At 38.0% G+C, this 14,843-nt stretch overlaps 1 protein-coding gene across 3 annotated transcripts in view; it reads left to right on the top strand.

The window, feature by feature from the left end:
• Window positions 1-14,843, top strand: part of TAB3 (TGF-beta activated kinase 1 (MAP3K7) binding protein 3) — a 43,896-nt gene that overhangs the window by 11,325 nt on the left and 17,728 nt on the right. For all 3 annotated transcript variants that reach the window (XM_021552970.4, XM_021552971.4, XM_085585529.1), the window contains one exon: window positions 14,317-14,505. In XM_021552970.4, the coding sequence (XP_021408645.1) occupies window positions 14,404-14,505 (102 nt within the window). In that variant the 5' untranslated portion in view covers window positions 14,317-14,403. The remainder of the gene's footprint in view (window positions 1-14,316; window positions 14,506-14,843) is intronic.

Below are 14,843 nucleotides of genomic sequence, written 5' to 3'. Positions count from 1 at the left end.
CTAATAATGGAATAATAGAAGACTGGTGTTGTGCAATAGTCGTGAAAATAAGCATCAATTATTGTATTGTCTGGGATTTTTTAAAGCATTAATTACCTTTGTTTTTTTAAAGCTGATGCTGGATCAAAGAACATGCTTCTCTGAGGTTCTCAATTACTTAATTTGCATATTTCTCCAGCAGTTAGAAGGAACAGAAAATCTGCATATGATTTATAGTCAGACTTAACAGGTCTGTTATGGTATTGCTCAGTTTATCTGGCCATTCACGTACTGAACGTGTAGCATTGCTTTCCATCCTGTGGGGGAGGAATGACTCAGAACAAAATCAAATAAGGCTTGTGCTTAAACAGCAGTAAAAATGTCAAAGGTTTTCATCTCCTTACTTCTCTTCTCTCTCCTTTCAAGGCAGAGAGAACCCGAAGCTTACACTTGAGTCTGGGTTGTGTAAATGCTTTGAGCCAAGTTTGTTTGCAATAATGTGAGAATTCTGAAGGAGTCATTGGGCTGTTTGGTGAAGCAGAGGGTGTGACTACTTGTGGTATGATTTTGGAATCAAGGCATCAGATTACAATCTTATTTTAATATATTTTTGCTTTCAGCTGCTTAGGGGTCTTTTTATTCCGGAATGTACAAATCTCTCACTTTGTGCTCTCCTTTGTCCAGGGCAGGCATTTTGTGTCACTGGCCTCAGGGGAATGCTCTGGTGGTGGTTGTGCTTGGCTGGCCAGGGGGAGACAGCAAGTTGTTTTAAACTTTAGAATTTTCTAGTCTAACCTCCTGTTGTATATAAGACTGAATTGTATATGTGGGAAGATAAGACCTTGATTTTTTTCTTATTTTTCCCCTCTGTGTTTTCTGTACATGATTCCCCTCTAAAACTCAAGAGAGTTAAATGAGAAGACTGATTTGACAAGGTTGATATTTAGTTACTAAGAGAAGAGCTAGGCATGCTCCACATTGTTGCTTTCTACAAACCATATGGACACTCCCACTTCATAAAGAAGCTGGGGGATTGGTTAATACCACATATCTTCCTTTGCTGCAGTATCTAAGCAAAGGAAACCACTGTGAAATACCAGGTGAAAGACAGATTTTGGGGCTCTTGCAGTGCATCTGAAACAGTCAGATTGTTGGGTGGGTGTCAGTTCCAATCTTCTCTTCTGATGGAGGTGAAGAGCCCTGAGCACAGCACAAATACCACAGCAAGCTCAGTGTAGTGCAGAGAACATTTCAATAGTTCTTTAGCTATTGCTTTACTGGGTTACCCACAAAACTCCATAAATCCTGAAAGAAGAGCGAGATCTATTAAAACAAAGAAGGACACGGGTTTTGGAGGCTGCACTTACCTCGATCTGCTGGGACAACATCTTTTTGTTTTTGAGAAGTGAAATAATCCAAACCTCTTTAAGAGTAGAATGAGTTAATAACTATTTTAGGTTGAAGCTGCCTTTGAGCCCTAGTGGTTTTTTCTTCTTCTAAAGCAGGATTATGAGGATAGCTTCCTAAAAGGGAAATGAAATCAGTCCAGTTTATCCTACCAACCTTAATGGAGTACAGTAAGGCAGATCAGTGTGGAAATGATTTGGCTTTAGAGAGATGCTGATTGATTAAAGTGTTTAACTTGTATGTGTAACTTATATTTGGAAGGATATTTGTCATGTAGAATAAAAATAAGGTATTATAAAAATACCTTGAAATTATATCCTAGAAATTGTGAATAGGGTAGGGACTTATGGGTGAAATGTTTTGAAGAGTCAAGTACTACTTATTCCTGAAAGTTTCAGAAGGTGGGCTTCATTCATTTTGTCTCATATTCAGATTTATACCATTTTTTTCCAGTATCTCTACCTGATGAAAGTGTAATTTACTTGTAACTTCACCATCAGTCAGCTGTAGAAAGACTCCCTAGTAGTCAAGGACTTCTTTCTCTCTACTTTGTATACCACAAGGCTGACTCTAAGGCCACAGGGTTGTTCAACATGTTCTTGCTATAGGTTGCAGTCACAGGCTCTGTGAAAGAGCATCCAGCTCCATCATCATAAAATTGGTCTTTTATGCTCAGCTGTATGTAAAAAGCTACACATGCTCCAGCCAGGAATTGTTAATCTCATCACTTGGATTTGAAATTTTCTGGCCTGGTGTCAGACAACAGAAATAAACAAATGGTATGACTGATGACCTGAATCCTGCCAACCTGCCTTTGCAGGCTTGGTCATTGAGTTGAGTAACTAAGGTGTCCAGACTGCAAACACAGCTTTGGTTAACTTACCAAAGTCATGACTTAAAGCCTTGGAGAGAGAGCTAATGTGTGGGTTTTAGGAGAAGTGTGTGCCTTTATATAACTATAGCTGACTTACATGTGATTATAATTAATTAATCTTCCAATTTAATTTTAGAAAAATAAGGAAATTAGAATAAATGTTAGGAAAAAGTCAGTTTAAAATTTTGCCCAGAGTGTACAGAAGAGTATGAAAGTTATATGACAATATGAAGACTGCTCCATTACTAGAATAGAATATTCTAGCTATAAGTATTGATTGTTTTTTTCAAATGTGTAAACTTTGGATGCTACATTGAATTGGGAACAGAAGGATTTACTAAATAGCTATTAGGTTTTTAATTTAGGAGAAGCAATAAATACAAGAAATATTAATAATAAAATATATTAACAAACGTATACATACGCATCCACAAATTTATATAAATATAGTGAAAAGGTGTCACGGCCCATGGCATTTGGTTTGGATTTAGGTAATCTTTAAAATAAATCCCTTCCAACCCAACCCATTCTGTGACTCTAGGCAGAAATTAATTTTGTTCATGAAAAGGTTTCATGAAGGTGGCTGTAATTTTCCTGCAGTTATCTGTAGTTTCTTAGGTGTTAAACCCACGTGGTTTGGAGCTTTCTGTAGGAAGAGGATTCATTAAGTAAAGATACTGAATACTCTTCAAGGTCTGAAGCTGTACAAGAATTTTGGCAGGAATGCATCAATGCATTTTAGGATGAACAACTGTATTCATATCCTAGTCTTTCCATTATCTCTTTTGGCCTATCCCATTTCTGGCCCAAGATGATGGAGCAAGTGCATCTGAAATAATAGGGGCTTCCTCACAGAGATTTGCTGTTCAAGTAATTCCATAGACTGGACAGCTACAGCTTTATCTGAGTGTTGATTGTTTAAACACTAGCTTACATACTAGTGCTTCTTCCTGCAACAGATGTAACATATGGGAAGTTTAAGGAAAGAGGGGAAACAGCTTTCCTTTCACCAGACTTTTTTTTTTTTTATCCCATTAGTATTTTTAATAGAGAATGCTGAAGTCGGTATAGTAAGAAAACATTTCAAAATGTCTACATCATGTAGTATCTAAGGCACATCTCCCCAGAAAGTCCATCTGGGGCTGAGATGAAATAATGTTAATAGAAGATGATTGTGGCCTGATGTTGCAGAAACTTTCTGTTGTAGAAACAACAATTTAATTTTAAGGCATTCTTCTGTCTCTGCCCCCAAAAGCAAAAAGAAAAAAAAGATGTAAAATGCATAATCTAGGGTGTATATGACACCTGTATATATACATATATATAGCTCATACACACCCATGTCTATATGTATGTATTTATGTTGTTGGCAGATAATTTTTTATTTTATGGTGCCTCCTGCTTTGCCCAAGGATATTGAGCACAGCAGTTCCTGACTATGGGACATGGTTGGGCACCTCTACATGTACAGGTGTGATCACAGATAACCTCAATGTGTCAATATGTTATATTGCAATAAACATAAATAACATTAATATAACGTGGTGTGGAACCTCGTTATGTGACTGTCTTGCAACACTCCCATGAGCAGGTGTTCATGCAAAGACTTGTCAGAAGATACCACAGAATCAGCAAGGTCCATGTTAGATTTCCTTACGTTAACAAATTCTTCTGGAATGATAGAAAAGACAGGCATGCTGCATAACTTGTTAATCATATTTTATAATAATTATTCATGTCGAAGAAATTTACAGAGTCGGGTCACCAAAGTTTAATTCTAAACTTTAAAAATGGAAGTTGATGTTTTCTGTTGTAGTGAACATGGTTCATATTTTTCTGTACTGTTGTTCTGTATTGGCTCCTGTCTGTTCATTGTTTTTTTTCTCTGTCAGCTTTTTTTGTTTCTTACTTTTTGTTCCTGTTTATATGTGCTTGTCTGCTTCCCTCCTCTGTTTCATGTGTGAAGAGTCGTGTCCTCCATCAATTGTGTTTGCTGTGGATCCTGAAAGGTGGTTCTGTCATCCCTTCACTCCACTTCTTTCCAGTCTGGAGTTTTTCTTCTAGTTTCAATAGCCAAAGTGAGGAGAGGCTGGTGGTCATCAGGCCAGACAGTGTTGAATGTTGTGCTTCCTGGTATCATTATCTCCTTTCTGAACTGGCCATATTGGGTGTAGAAATGTGGGGAATAAAGCATGCAGGCAGTCTGCAATTGATGTTGTTTTTGCAGAGTTGTCACTTATATGGGCTGCTAATAAACTTACACAGGTCACTTAACCTGAAATTAGTGTCTCTCCTGTCTAATTCTAGAGTCTAATTACAGTGTCTCCTGTGTCTGCAGAAAAAGGAATACTTCTACTTTATGGTGTAAATATACTTTGTGATCATTTTCTCAATGATGCAGAAAAATGTAAATGTTTAAGGCAAGGTGTGTTACAGAAATTGTCTGCATCTTGTAAAACTTTTCCATATACGCAGTTATCAACAAAGTAGAAAGCTTTGATTCAGTGTATTGAATATGGAGTATTTTCAAGATTTGTCATAATAAAATGCATCAGAGATTTAACAGAGAAACTGTTCTGGTCTGTTTATTTTAAACTGTTGTTTGCAACACTACTATGGCAAGCCATCACAAAAGTCTCATGGGTATTTAGAGGCAGGAAACCTGATATTTAAACAGTTGATTTAGAACGTTTTTCCTCTTCTTTCTGCCTTGATAGTTGTTTAATTCTAATACTTCAAGTTTTAATTAAAATAGATTAAATTTTCTGTGGTAGCATAAGCGATTAGATTTTGTTTTTCAAATGTTATGTTATTATAACCCATCCTATTGCTGGAACGCAGCATGATTGACTAAGTGCATTTAAATTTTGTAGTTATTGCACAGCTTCAGCTCATTCTGAGAGGACAGCCAAGCTTTTTTCCTAAAATTTTTTTCTGAGCCACCCAAGTAAAATACTGGTTACAAAAGTTAAAAATTCAAAAAGTATAGTCCTGAATGTGTGAAGTGCAGTGGTGTGTCTTTTATAAAAGTATCTGCAGGCTTAGACAGTCAGTGTGATTGTGTTGCTTTTACTCTGCAAATGGAGCCTCTTTCAGATTTATTGATAACAATTCATTTGTTTAGGGTAGTCATTTTTAATAGGGAGAGCCCAAGACAAAGTGAAAAAATTAAAAGTAAGGGGCACATTTAGGCTAATTTTGTGATTAGCCATTGAAATGTGTAACAGCTGATTTATGAGTATAGGTAACACTAAAATTTTACAAGTTCAATGTGAGTAATCCAAATTTGGTGGTTGTTTGGGCTTTTTTTAAAATTATGACTTCTCTCTTGAGACTTTTTGCAACTTCTAACTGTAGTGAATTCTTACTGATCTGAAGTCCTGCAAAAGTACTTGCAGCATTTCATTTTGTAGAAGTGTCTTGTGGAGAGACTCATGTTTTGACTGGTAAATAATATCTCTTAGGAACAAAGCCTGTTCCGAAGGTGTTACAGGTGAGTTCAGTACATAGCAATGAATTTGTCATGTAGGAGTTAATGCTGAGAATCACCTTGTGTAGGGGCTACTAAACATCTCAGAATGGAGCAATATTGAATTCCTGCTGTGGTGTTCAGGATTCAGACTGATGCTCTGCAGATAACTCAGTGTCCATAGCAATATTTGGAGACATTGCTTTTTTGAGAAGTGGTTAATCTCAAACTTCTGAGGAGGAAGCTCACTTTCTCAAAAAGTTGTGTATGAAACAGTAGTCCAGTACTTTTGCACTTTGTTAGCTCAGTTTCTCTCCTTTATAAACCTCACATTCTAGTAGTTGGTAAACTTGGGAATATGAATAGCACACTGTACTTAAAAATAAAGAAAAAGCTGAAGTTTATGATTGATGGATTTACAGTAGACCTTCAGTGCTTTATAGTATATGCTCAGTTTCACATTTTCTTGTATCCATTCTGGTTCATTTTGATTCCCAGAATAGGATATCACTACCAAAAACTTTTTGCATCATCATAAAACTGCTTTTATCAAGGCCAGCACAGAAAGTTGCTGAATTAGGAGATCTGACAGTGTACTGTTTCCCACAGGATTTTTCCCAGCCACAGCCTCATTTCACAAGTGTTCAGCCAGAAATCCTAGATCATATGTCCCCGTAAGAAAGGCAGTTCATTGTTCTCACAGCTTTGGGTGCAATTGTGTTACTTGTGCTACCCTCGGGATTATCTGGGAGCTGTACAAACTCACTTGCATTTGCAGCTTGTAGTTGTGCCTCGTGTTCTGCAGAGCCCTTCTGGAAGCTGGTATTTGTGGCATCATTCTTAAGCTATCCCCCTGCCTTGGAAACTTTCTCTTTTGTAGCTTTCCTCTGTAGTGAGAGCTGCTTCTACTTGCTCACTGGAGTGAGAGAGCCATCAGTTCCTTCGAAGTATTTACTGTGTGATGCAGCTCAGTGTATGAGAGGCTTAGAGGAAAGATTAGGGGAGACTTCTTACCAAGGTCTGTCATGACAGGATGAGGGGCAATGATTTTAAACAGGATACAGTAGGTTTAGATTAGACATAAGGAGGAAATTTCTGATGAGGGTGGTGAGGCACTAGAACAGCCTGCCCAGACAAGTGATGCTCCATTGTTAGCACTGTTCTGGGTCATGCTGGACAGGGCTTTGAGCAGTGTGGTCTAGTGCTCCATCAGCAGGGCTTTGGGACTGGGCTGACCTTGGAGGGTCTCATCCCAACCAGACCATGCTTTGACTTATTTAGTAGAGAAATTACTGGCCAAGAACCTCTTAACTACTTGCTAAAAGGAGTATCATTGTTCCAGTTAAGTTGTCTTCTCATTATCATTCAGTTTTTACTATTTCCTGGTGTAATATAGTTATTAAAAGTAAATTCTACTTTGTTGAGGTTTGACTTGTACATAGGATAGGGATGAGTTTCACCGCTTTTCCTTCCAAAGAAATGGAATAAATAATGTCGCTGTATAAATACTTAATTTGAAAAGACAAGTTTTAGATCCCTCATTGCAAGGACTGTGAGGTGCTGGAGCATGTCCAGAGAAGGGCAAGGCCAGGTGGGGCTCTGTCTCTTCTCCCAGATAAGTAGAGGTAGAACAAAGAGAACTGGCCTCAAGTTGGGCCATGGGAGGTTCAGGTTGGATATCAAGAAAATTTTTTTTGCTGAAAGAGTGGTTAATCATAGGAACAAGCTGCACAGGGAAGGGTGGAGTCACCATCACTGGAAGTGTTCAGAAAATGGGTAGACATGACACTCAGGGATATGGTTTAGTGAGCATGGTGGTATTCAGTCAGAGATTACACTTGATCATTTTGGAAGTCTTTTCCAACCTTAATGATTCTGTGATGTAGATGGAAGAGAGAAAACAGTACATGAGTAACACTAAACACTAGCTTGTTTCAATGTGGATGGCCCATAAGGATGGCAGAGTGTAATTAAAGGGAGAAAAGCAAGCAAATACTAAAGCACACAAAACAACATAAAACACATGCCTAAGAGGAAACAGTGATTGATAATGATTTTTTGAATTTTTGTAACAACCTGTGTAATTAACTTGCTTGTGCACAGGCTTTTTATGTTTGAGTTGTGTTTCTAGGCAGTGTCACTGTTTGGCCAGAATTGGGTTTCCTCTGTCCAGGTTTCTGTTACCTCAGAGTTATATATTGTTTTTGTGTGATAAAGATCCACCACACTATATTGCACTGTTCCTCATTTATAGAGTCTGTGGAAAGAGTTTCAAACATGGCTAAAACTGATCATTCCTTAAGTTTTAGCTACTGGGGAAAAAAAAAACCAAACAAGAGGAGGAATTACTTTGTTGCTCTACACTCATTTTTCATCCAAGATGGTAGTATCCTAATCATGCTGACTTTAATGATTAATGTTCCATTTCAGTACTCTGAGCTGCTCTAGGCCATTGCATGACACATCTGGGTGACTGTTGTATGGATAAATGGGCAGGGGTATGGAATTGTCAGGAGAGCTTGTATAACTTTACTATAAGGGATCAATTGGTCAACAGTGATAGCTTGTCAGCTTTATTTTTAGTTTCATTCTACTGTATACGTCTTTTTTGTGCTTCACATTGCCTTCCTACCATGCAGGGGTTTTATGATCTCTTACACAAGTGAATGACTGTTCATCAGAAGACAGCTTGCCAAACCATGAAGCTGTGGTTTTACTGACATAGCCAGTCATTCAGAACAGTGTCAGCAGCATGCTGAGCTCAGCTTTAAAGCTAAGCTTGACTACTTGGATTTTGCTTTGTTGAACTTTATAAGTCTCTATGAACTGACAAAATGTTTTTAAGCTTTGTTGTGTCTTTTCTACTGTGTGAAGTAATACAGTCCCAAAGCTCTAGGATGTATTACCCTGTAAATAAAGAAAACTTCTCTTAACAAACTGGCATTCTAATTTCTGAGGTGGAAATTTGTGCCTAGCTATATATAATCCTAAAAATTATTTTAGCTGGACAGTTTCAGGGAGAAATAATCTTGCGGTTTCTCTTATATCACGTTTATATAGTGAGTATGTGACTGAAGATGGTTGTGAGGAAAAATTGCTCTTGGCACTGTTAAAACACTTTTGTTTCTAGTATTTCTGAGATTTTAAGGTCTTCGAGCTAGCAAGTCTTTGTGAAGGTGTCACATTACCATAAAATAATTTGCCTGCCTTTGCTGCAAGAACAGTCCAACATTTTAGGTGGGTTGATGTAAGTGTTGTGATATTTGTGGGATGAGTTAATTGGTTTTGCTTATTGGAATAGTTAAATGAATGCAAACTTAGTGTACAAATCTTGTCTTTTCAGCATTGGAATTAATAGTTTATGATTATTTTTAACAATTACAGCCAATGTAATCTTCTACTGCAGGCAAGCACCTTTGAATTTAAGGTAGCAGTGGTTCTAGAGGCTGCTTAAGGGTTAGAGGTGGGATTACATGATTGCATCTGCAGCCAGGTCAGATGCTGGGCATGTTTTCAAGGCTATAATTGATGACTATTAAATAATAGGTATGTATGGGACAGGATGTTAAAAAACTTTTTTTTGTGTACTTAATCCTTTGTGTGAAACAACTCGGTTTGAATTTTTATCTTAAATGTTGTGGTTCTAGACAAGCTGATTTACAAAAATGTTGCTCTTCAACAGCTTTTCTGGTGTGTGTTTGCAGTCACTGTAGGAAGTACCATAATAATTAACACCTTAACATCTACTTGAGTACTGAAATACAGAAGTGCATTAGGATGTGATGATGCAGTAATGGCTGAAATTATATTTATTTGTTAAAATTACAGTAGTAGCTAAACCCCAAAGATACTAATACTCAGTCTAACAAAGTGCTTTCTAAATATGTTGTCTCAGCTAATTAGTTTCTTGTCTTCTCATGTGTTACTGTTGGCAAGCAGTATATGGACCGTATCCTGGCCTTTGGAAACATGTAACCAGTGTGTCAGCAGAGATGCAGGGGGTGGAATCATTCCAGTGGTAAAGAGCTGCTGCTTGTAATCAGTTGATCTGCCACAGTTTTCAGAAAGAGTTTTTGTAGAGGGTAGTGTTAGTATTGCTTGGATGGTGAGCAGGTGATGGGGAGTTTGAAGTGTGGTTTCAGTTCTGACCTGGTATCTGACTGGGTATCTGGTGGTAGCTTTGACAGGCAGCTTTCTTGCAGTGCCACAGCATGGTCTCTGCTAACTCCAGTATTGACAGCATTTAGTAAAATCCCCATCCTTATTTAGTGCTGTTTATACAAGAACAGCTTTTGCTTTTATTACAAATCTGTTTCAGGTGAAGGTATCCTCTTGTTATGGCTTTAACAGACAGATGACTGACATGTGCTGAAAAGTGGGAGGTGGTGTGGTGTTCTTGGTCCTGTATCCCTTTCCCCTTTTTACCTTTTCATCTTCCTTTAGGCAGTGGTATGATGTTCAGTGGGTATGCATTATGCAGAGGAAGCTTGTTAAACTACTAAAAAGTGTTTGGTTTGTTTATTTAGTTGTTTTAACAGGTCAAGTTAGTACAGTTGAGTTGACTGAGGGTGAGAAGAAAGGTGGAGAAAGCTGTTCAGTTTTATGTGAGTTGTAATTACCAAGGAGGCTGTGAGGGTGGTGAGGGGTGTGAGGAGCAACTGAGGACTCCGGGCTTGCTTAGGCTGGAGGAGACTGAGGGGACACGCTGCTGCAGTCACAGCTTCCTCATGGGGGGAAGAGGAGGGGCAGGCACTGATCTCCTCTCTGTGACCAGTGACAGGACCCCAGGGACTGGCCTGAAGCTGTGTCAGGAGAGATTTAGGTTGGGTATCAGGAAAAGGTTCTTCACACAGAGGGTGGCTGGGCACTGGAACAGGGAAGTGGTCACAGCACCGAGCCTGACAGAGTTCAATAAGTGTTTGGGCAGTGCTCTCAGGCACAGTATGATTCTTGGTGCTGTCCTGTGCAGGGCAAGGAGCTGGACTTTGATATTCCTTGTGGGTAGCTTCTGACCCCAGTATATTTATGATTCTGTAAACTAATTTTTAAATTTTTGTATTCTGCCTCTTGGTTTTTTCTCCTTACACTTTGATGCTGAACTATTTTTATAAAACTCTTTAACAATTAAATTTAAATTATTAAGGCCTAAGAAACTGTCTTCCAGGTAGCTTGTTTTTTGGAAATTCACTCAGGAATTACTTAATTGTTTCATACATAGTAATTGTATGCTTGCACATCAGTACATAATTTATACCTTTTCAGATAGTATTGACATAATTAGTATTTATTGACATAATTTAGCTTCAATTGGCTCTTATTCCTGGAGATTTAGGTGTCTTTAAATATAATGCTTCAAAAAAGATGGTAGCAGAAAATATTTCCATCTCTAGATATTTGATCAAGACTGTAGTAGTTCTTCTATTTTATTTACTCATCAGTGGATTGATGGAACTGTTGGTTGTTTTCTTAAGTCCTAATAGACAAAAAATGGCTTAAGGAAAAGCTGAAATGTAAAGGTATTGTTTTCATGTATGTATCATTTGAGCATGTAAAAGGTGTGAAAAGGCAAATTATTGTATTTCTTTAGGACTTGAGTCATGGTTTGCTTAATCCCTGAGGTTCACTGAGTGGCTCCCCAGGTCAGCTCTGTGTGTTAACACAGAGGGACCAATTCTGTGACAATATGCTGTGGTTTTGCCATTAGAACTGCCATGTATTTAGCACTGTTAATTTATTCCATCTTTATGGGATACTTTTCATCTAGAGTTTGGTTACTCTCAACTCAACTCTGAAAGCTACAGATGAAACATCTTGTTTTCATTTTGACTTTGGGTTGGTGTTTGATGCATTGAACTTTCAGTAATTACAAGGCTGGCCATGTAAGGTACCTCAGTGTGTCCCTTAGCCTGTGAATGCTGTGGAGGAAAGTCTTTGAAGGATTGCTTTCCTAGTGTGTTGTGGCTCAGCAGGAGTTCTTGTCTAAGCATCTCAGCTGTGCAGCCTTTGCTGTAAGCCCTTGGCTCTCTGAATAACTTGGTTCTCTGCCTGCCGTGTGCTGTGGAGCAACATGGGAAGTGGGTATTGTATTCCAGCCAGTTCGTGCCTGCTTAGAGTGGAAAATGTGCACTCACTTGTAGTCAGGTCAAGTAGAATAAGCTGAACAAAATGCTGGACAATAAGTAGGACAAAAGGCTGGGCTTGTACATAATGACAATAGTAAATTTTGTGGTGTTGGCTCAGGAGGAAAAACCCCAACAAATTTCCACAGTAGCTTAGCTATGTAATCCAAGGACTTCAGAATGATTGTGTGTTAGTTCACGCTAATAGTAGTTATTTTGGGTTTCTCGTAGGCTTTTTAAGGCTGCCTGTGTAACTGTAAAGGCTGGAAGCTTCAACTTCTCAAAATAAAAATGGAACTTTGTTATCCGTTGTGTTTAGAAGTTTGATAAAACTTATAGTTGGCCAGTAACTGCCAATTACTTTGTGTTATACCTTACCACACATATTTGGGAAATGTTAGAAAACAAAAAGTTAACTTCTGTTACTTTAAAATTGTAGTAGAAAAACATTGAATGTATTGAGGATGAATCTTTAGTCCGCATGTTACATTTAGTCACCCATGTTACATTTAAACTTTTATTTTAAGAGAGAAATGATCAAAGGCTCTTGCCCATGCAAATGAAATTTTTATAATTAATTAACTTCTGTTTCAGATGCTATCATTTGTTATTCCAGAAGTTTTAACTGCAATTTAATTATTATTATTAAATGCAATTAAAACAGAAGTTTTTAACTGCAGTTTTTTCTGGTAGGGTACTTCTTCATTACTGCATTTCAGCCTTTGCCTCCTGGGATAAAGAGAGTTTTCTAGAAACACATAGAGCTTGATTGTTGTCAGGTTTTCTTTGAGTATTCTTGTGATGCTCTGCCTTTAAGAGTATAATGTTTGTTCATCATTTACAAAAAAAAAATTTCTGAAAAATCCCTTATTGTGAGTGTAGACAGGAATTTTCTGGTGGAAGCTTCATTTCCTTTTAAAAAAAAAGCATTACTGCAGTGGACAGAAATGAATTGTGATGTACAATATATGTTTATTGAAATATTTCTTAAGTCACAGCAAGATAATTCACTTATCTCACTGTTCTTTAGACTTGTCTCATTTATCTTAAAAAATGTGTGACGTGGCAGGTGTCATTCTGGGTACTGGAATGTGTGAGATGGGCCAGAGAGGGACCCTTTCTGTGAGCACAGGTGGTGTTCAGTGAATGCTGGTGGCAGCTGAGGGCTGTCCACATGCAGAGCCACACATCCTGGACTGGACTCGACTCCTGCTTTTTTTACCCCTAAGACTTCAGTTTTTTTTATACCCTGAACACTTTTCTGACACTTTTCTTTGAAGATACATACTCTGTTTTCTTGCCTATAAAATAAACTTCCAAAGGAAACTGTTGGAATTTTAGTTTCTAGAGGTATGTGTGAATTTGCTGGTCTGTTGTGCTGCTGGAGGCTGCTGCTGGAAGTTGAACTAACAAATGAAAAGCTGACTGAATACTTGTGCCATGTGCTACCCACAGTTGCACTGAGGTCAAGATAAGCATGATTTAAACTTGGGACTTTGGGTAGCTAATATATTATTAAACACCAGCTCTGCTGGTACCTGATTCTCATTTCCTTTTTGAACACAGGAGTGCATTCTCTACAGTTAATTCCAGTGAGCACTACTGTTGGAAAGGCTTTTGAAGCTTAGCAGTGATAGATGTGTAACAGGGACTGTGTCATGCATCACCTCATGCAAAGTTTTTGTGAATCTTTACTTAGACATCAGCTGCCTTTTGATTAATGCTATAATCATGAGCCATGCGTGCAAAAAGTGTTTGTTGACTCAGACTGTATTTGCCTTCCAGTAGTCCTTGGATATTCAAGTTCAGATAGAATATTTTTGTTGTTGAATGCAAAAATTTTGAAATGGAAGGAGGTGTAGGGGATTTTTTTTGGTTTTTTGTCACTCATTATGCTAGTATAAATTTAACAGGTACTTCACAAAAACCCTAGATGCTTCTCTAATCCTGCAAAGGGCTCTTTAAATTCTGTTTAATTCTTGTTTAGTTTCCCAAAAATTGCTTCTGACTTCTTGGATTTGTAGTGATGTAAAGACACAAGAGTTTGAACCGTGTTAATAGAGCAGCTACTTTGTTTTCCAGCCTATTATTTCTGGCATGTTGTAAATAAGACATCTGTACTTGATGGTAACTTCATTCTTTTCTGCAGACTGTTCAGAATTTCACTGGGAGTAAATATATAACAGTTCCATTTTATGCAGTCACAATAATTAAAGTTACACATGATGCCACAGTGGAACTGAGTAAAGAACTGAACTAGCACATTCCAGTGCAAAGCCATATAGACATACCTGTGGTATATTAAATGTTTTAATATTACTATTTGAGACATGTTTGTTTCCACCCTTATGTTTAAGCTATTGTCTCTCTTGGTAGTTAAAATGCATTATAGTAGTTTTTCTACACAAGCAGTTTGGAAAGGACAAAAAGTTGTGATGGCTTAAAAGATTGTGTTTTCTTTCTTACAGAAAATGCCAGAAGCCTCAGAAGACCACAATCACTGGAAGGCCTGTTGACTTCCTTTCTCTGGTAATCTGGAACATCATCCACCTGGCATGGCGCAGGGCAGCCAACAGCTTGACGTGCAGGTACTCCATGATCTCCGGCAGCGTTTCCCTGAGATACCTGAAGGGGTGGTATCTCAGTGCATGCTTCAGGTATGGTGAAGAGTCTGTCTCTTTTATTTTGGCATGAACTACGAGTTCAGGATGAAAACCCTTTATAGTAGTACATGTGGAGCATAGAGTTTCATTCTCCTGGTTTTTAAAAGGTTGGAAGAACACCACTACTTGCATTTCTGGCCTGTATTTTAGATACAAAAATTCTGTCATTCCTCACTTAGGTTTGTGGAGGTTATTTTGCACTGATGTTTTTCATTGTCTGTGTGACCTGTGAATGTATGCATATGGATGATAAAGTGGCTAATAGGATGTTAATTGATGATGGCTACATAAATAACATAGATATACTGGAGGAGGTTTTAGTAAACAGTCAC

The sequence above is a fragment of the Lonchura striata genome, chromosome 1 (assembly GCF_050655825.1).
Source record: "Lonchura striata isolate lonStrDom1 chromosome 1, ASM5065582v1, whole genome shotgun sequence".
NCBI lineage: Eukaryota > Metazoa > Chordata > Aves > Passeriformes > Estrildidae > Lonchura > Lonchura striata.
This window is presented reverse-complemented; position numbering and strand designations above follow the sequence as displayed.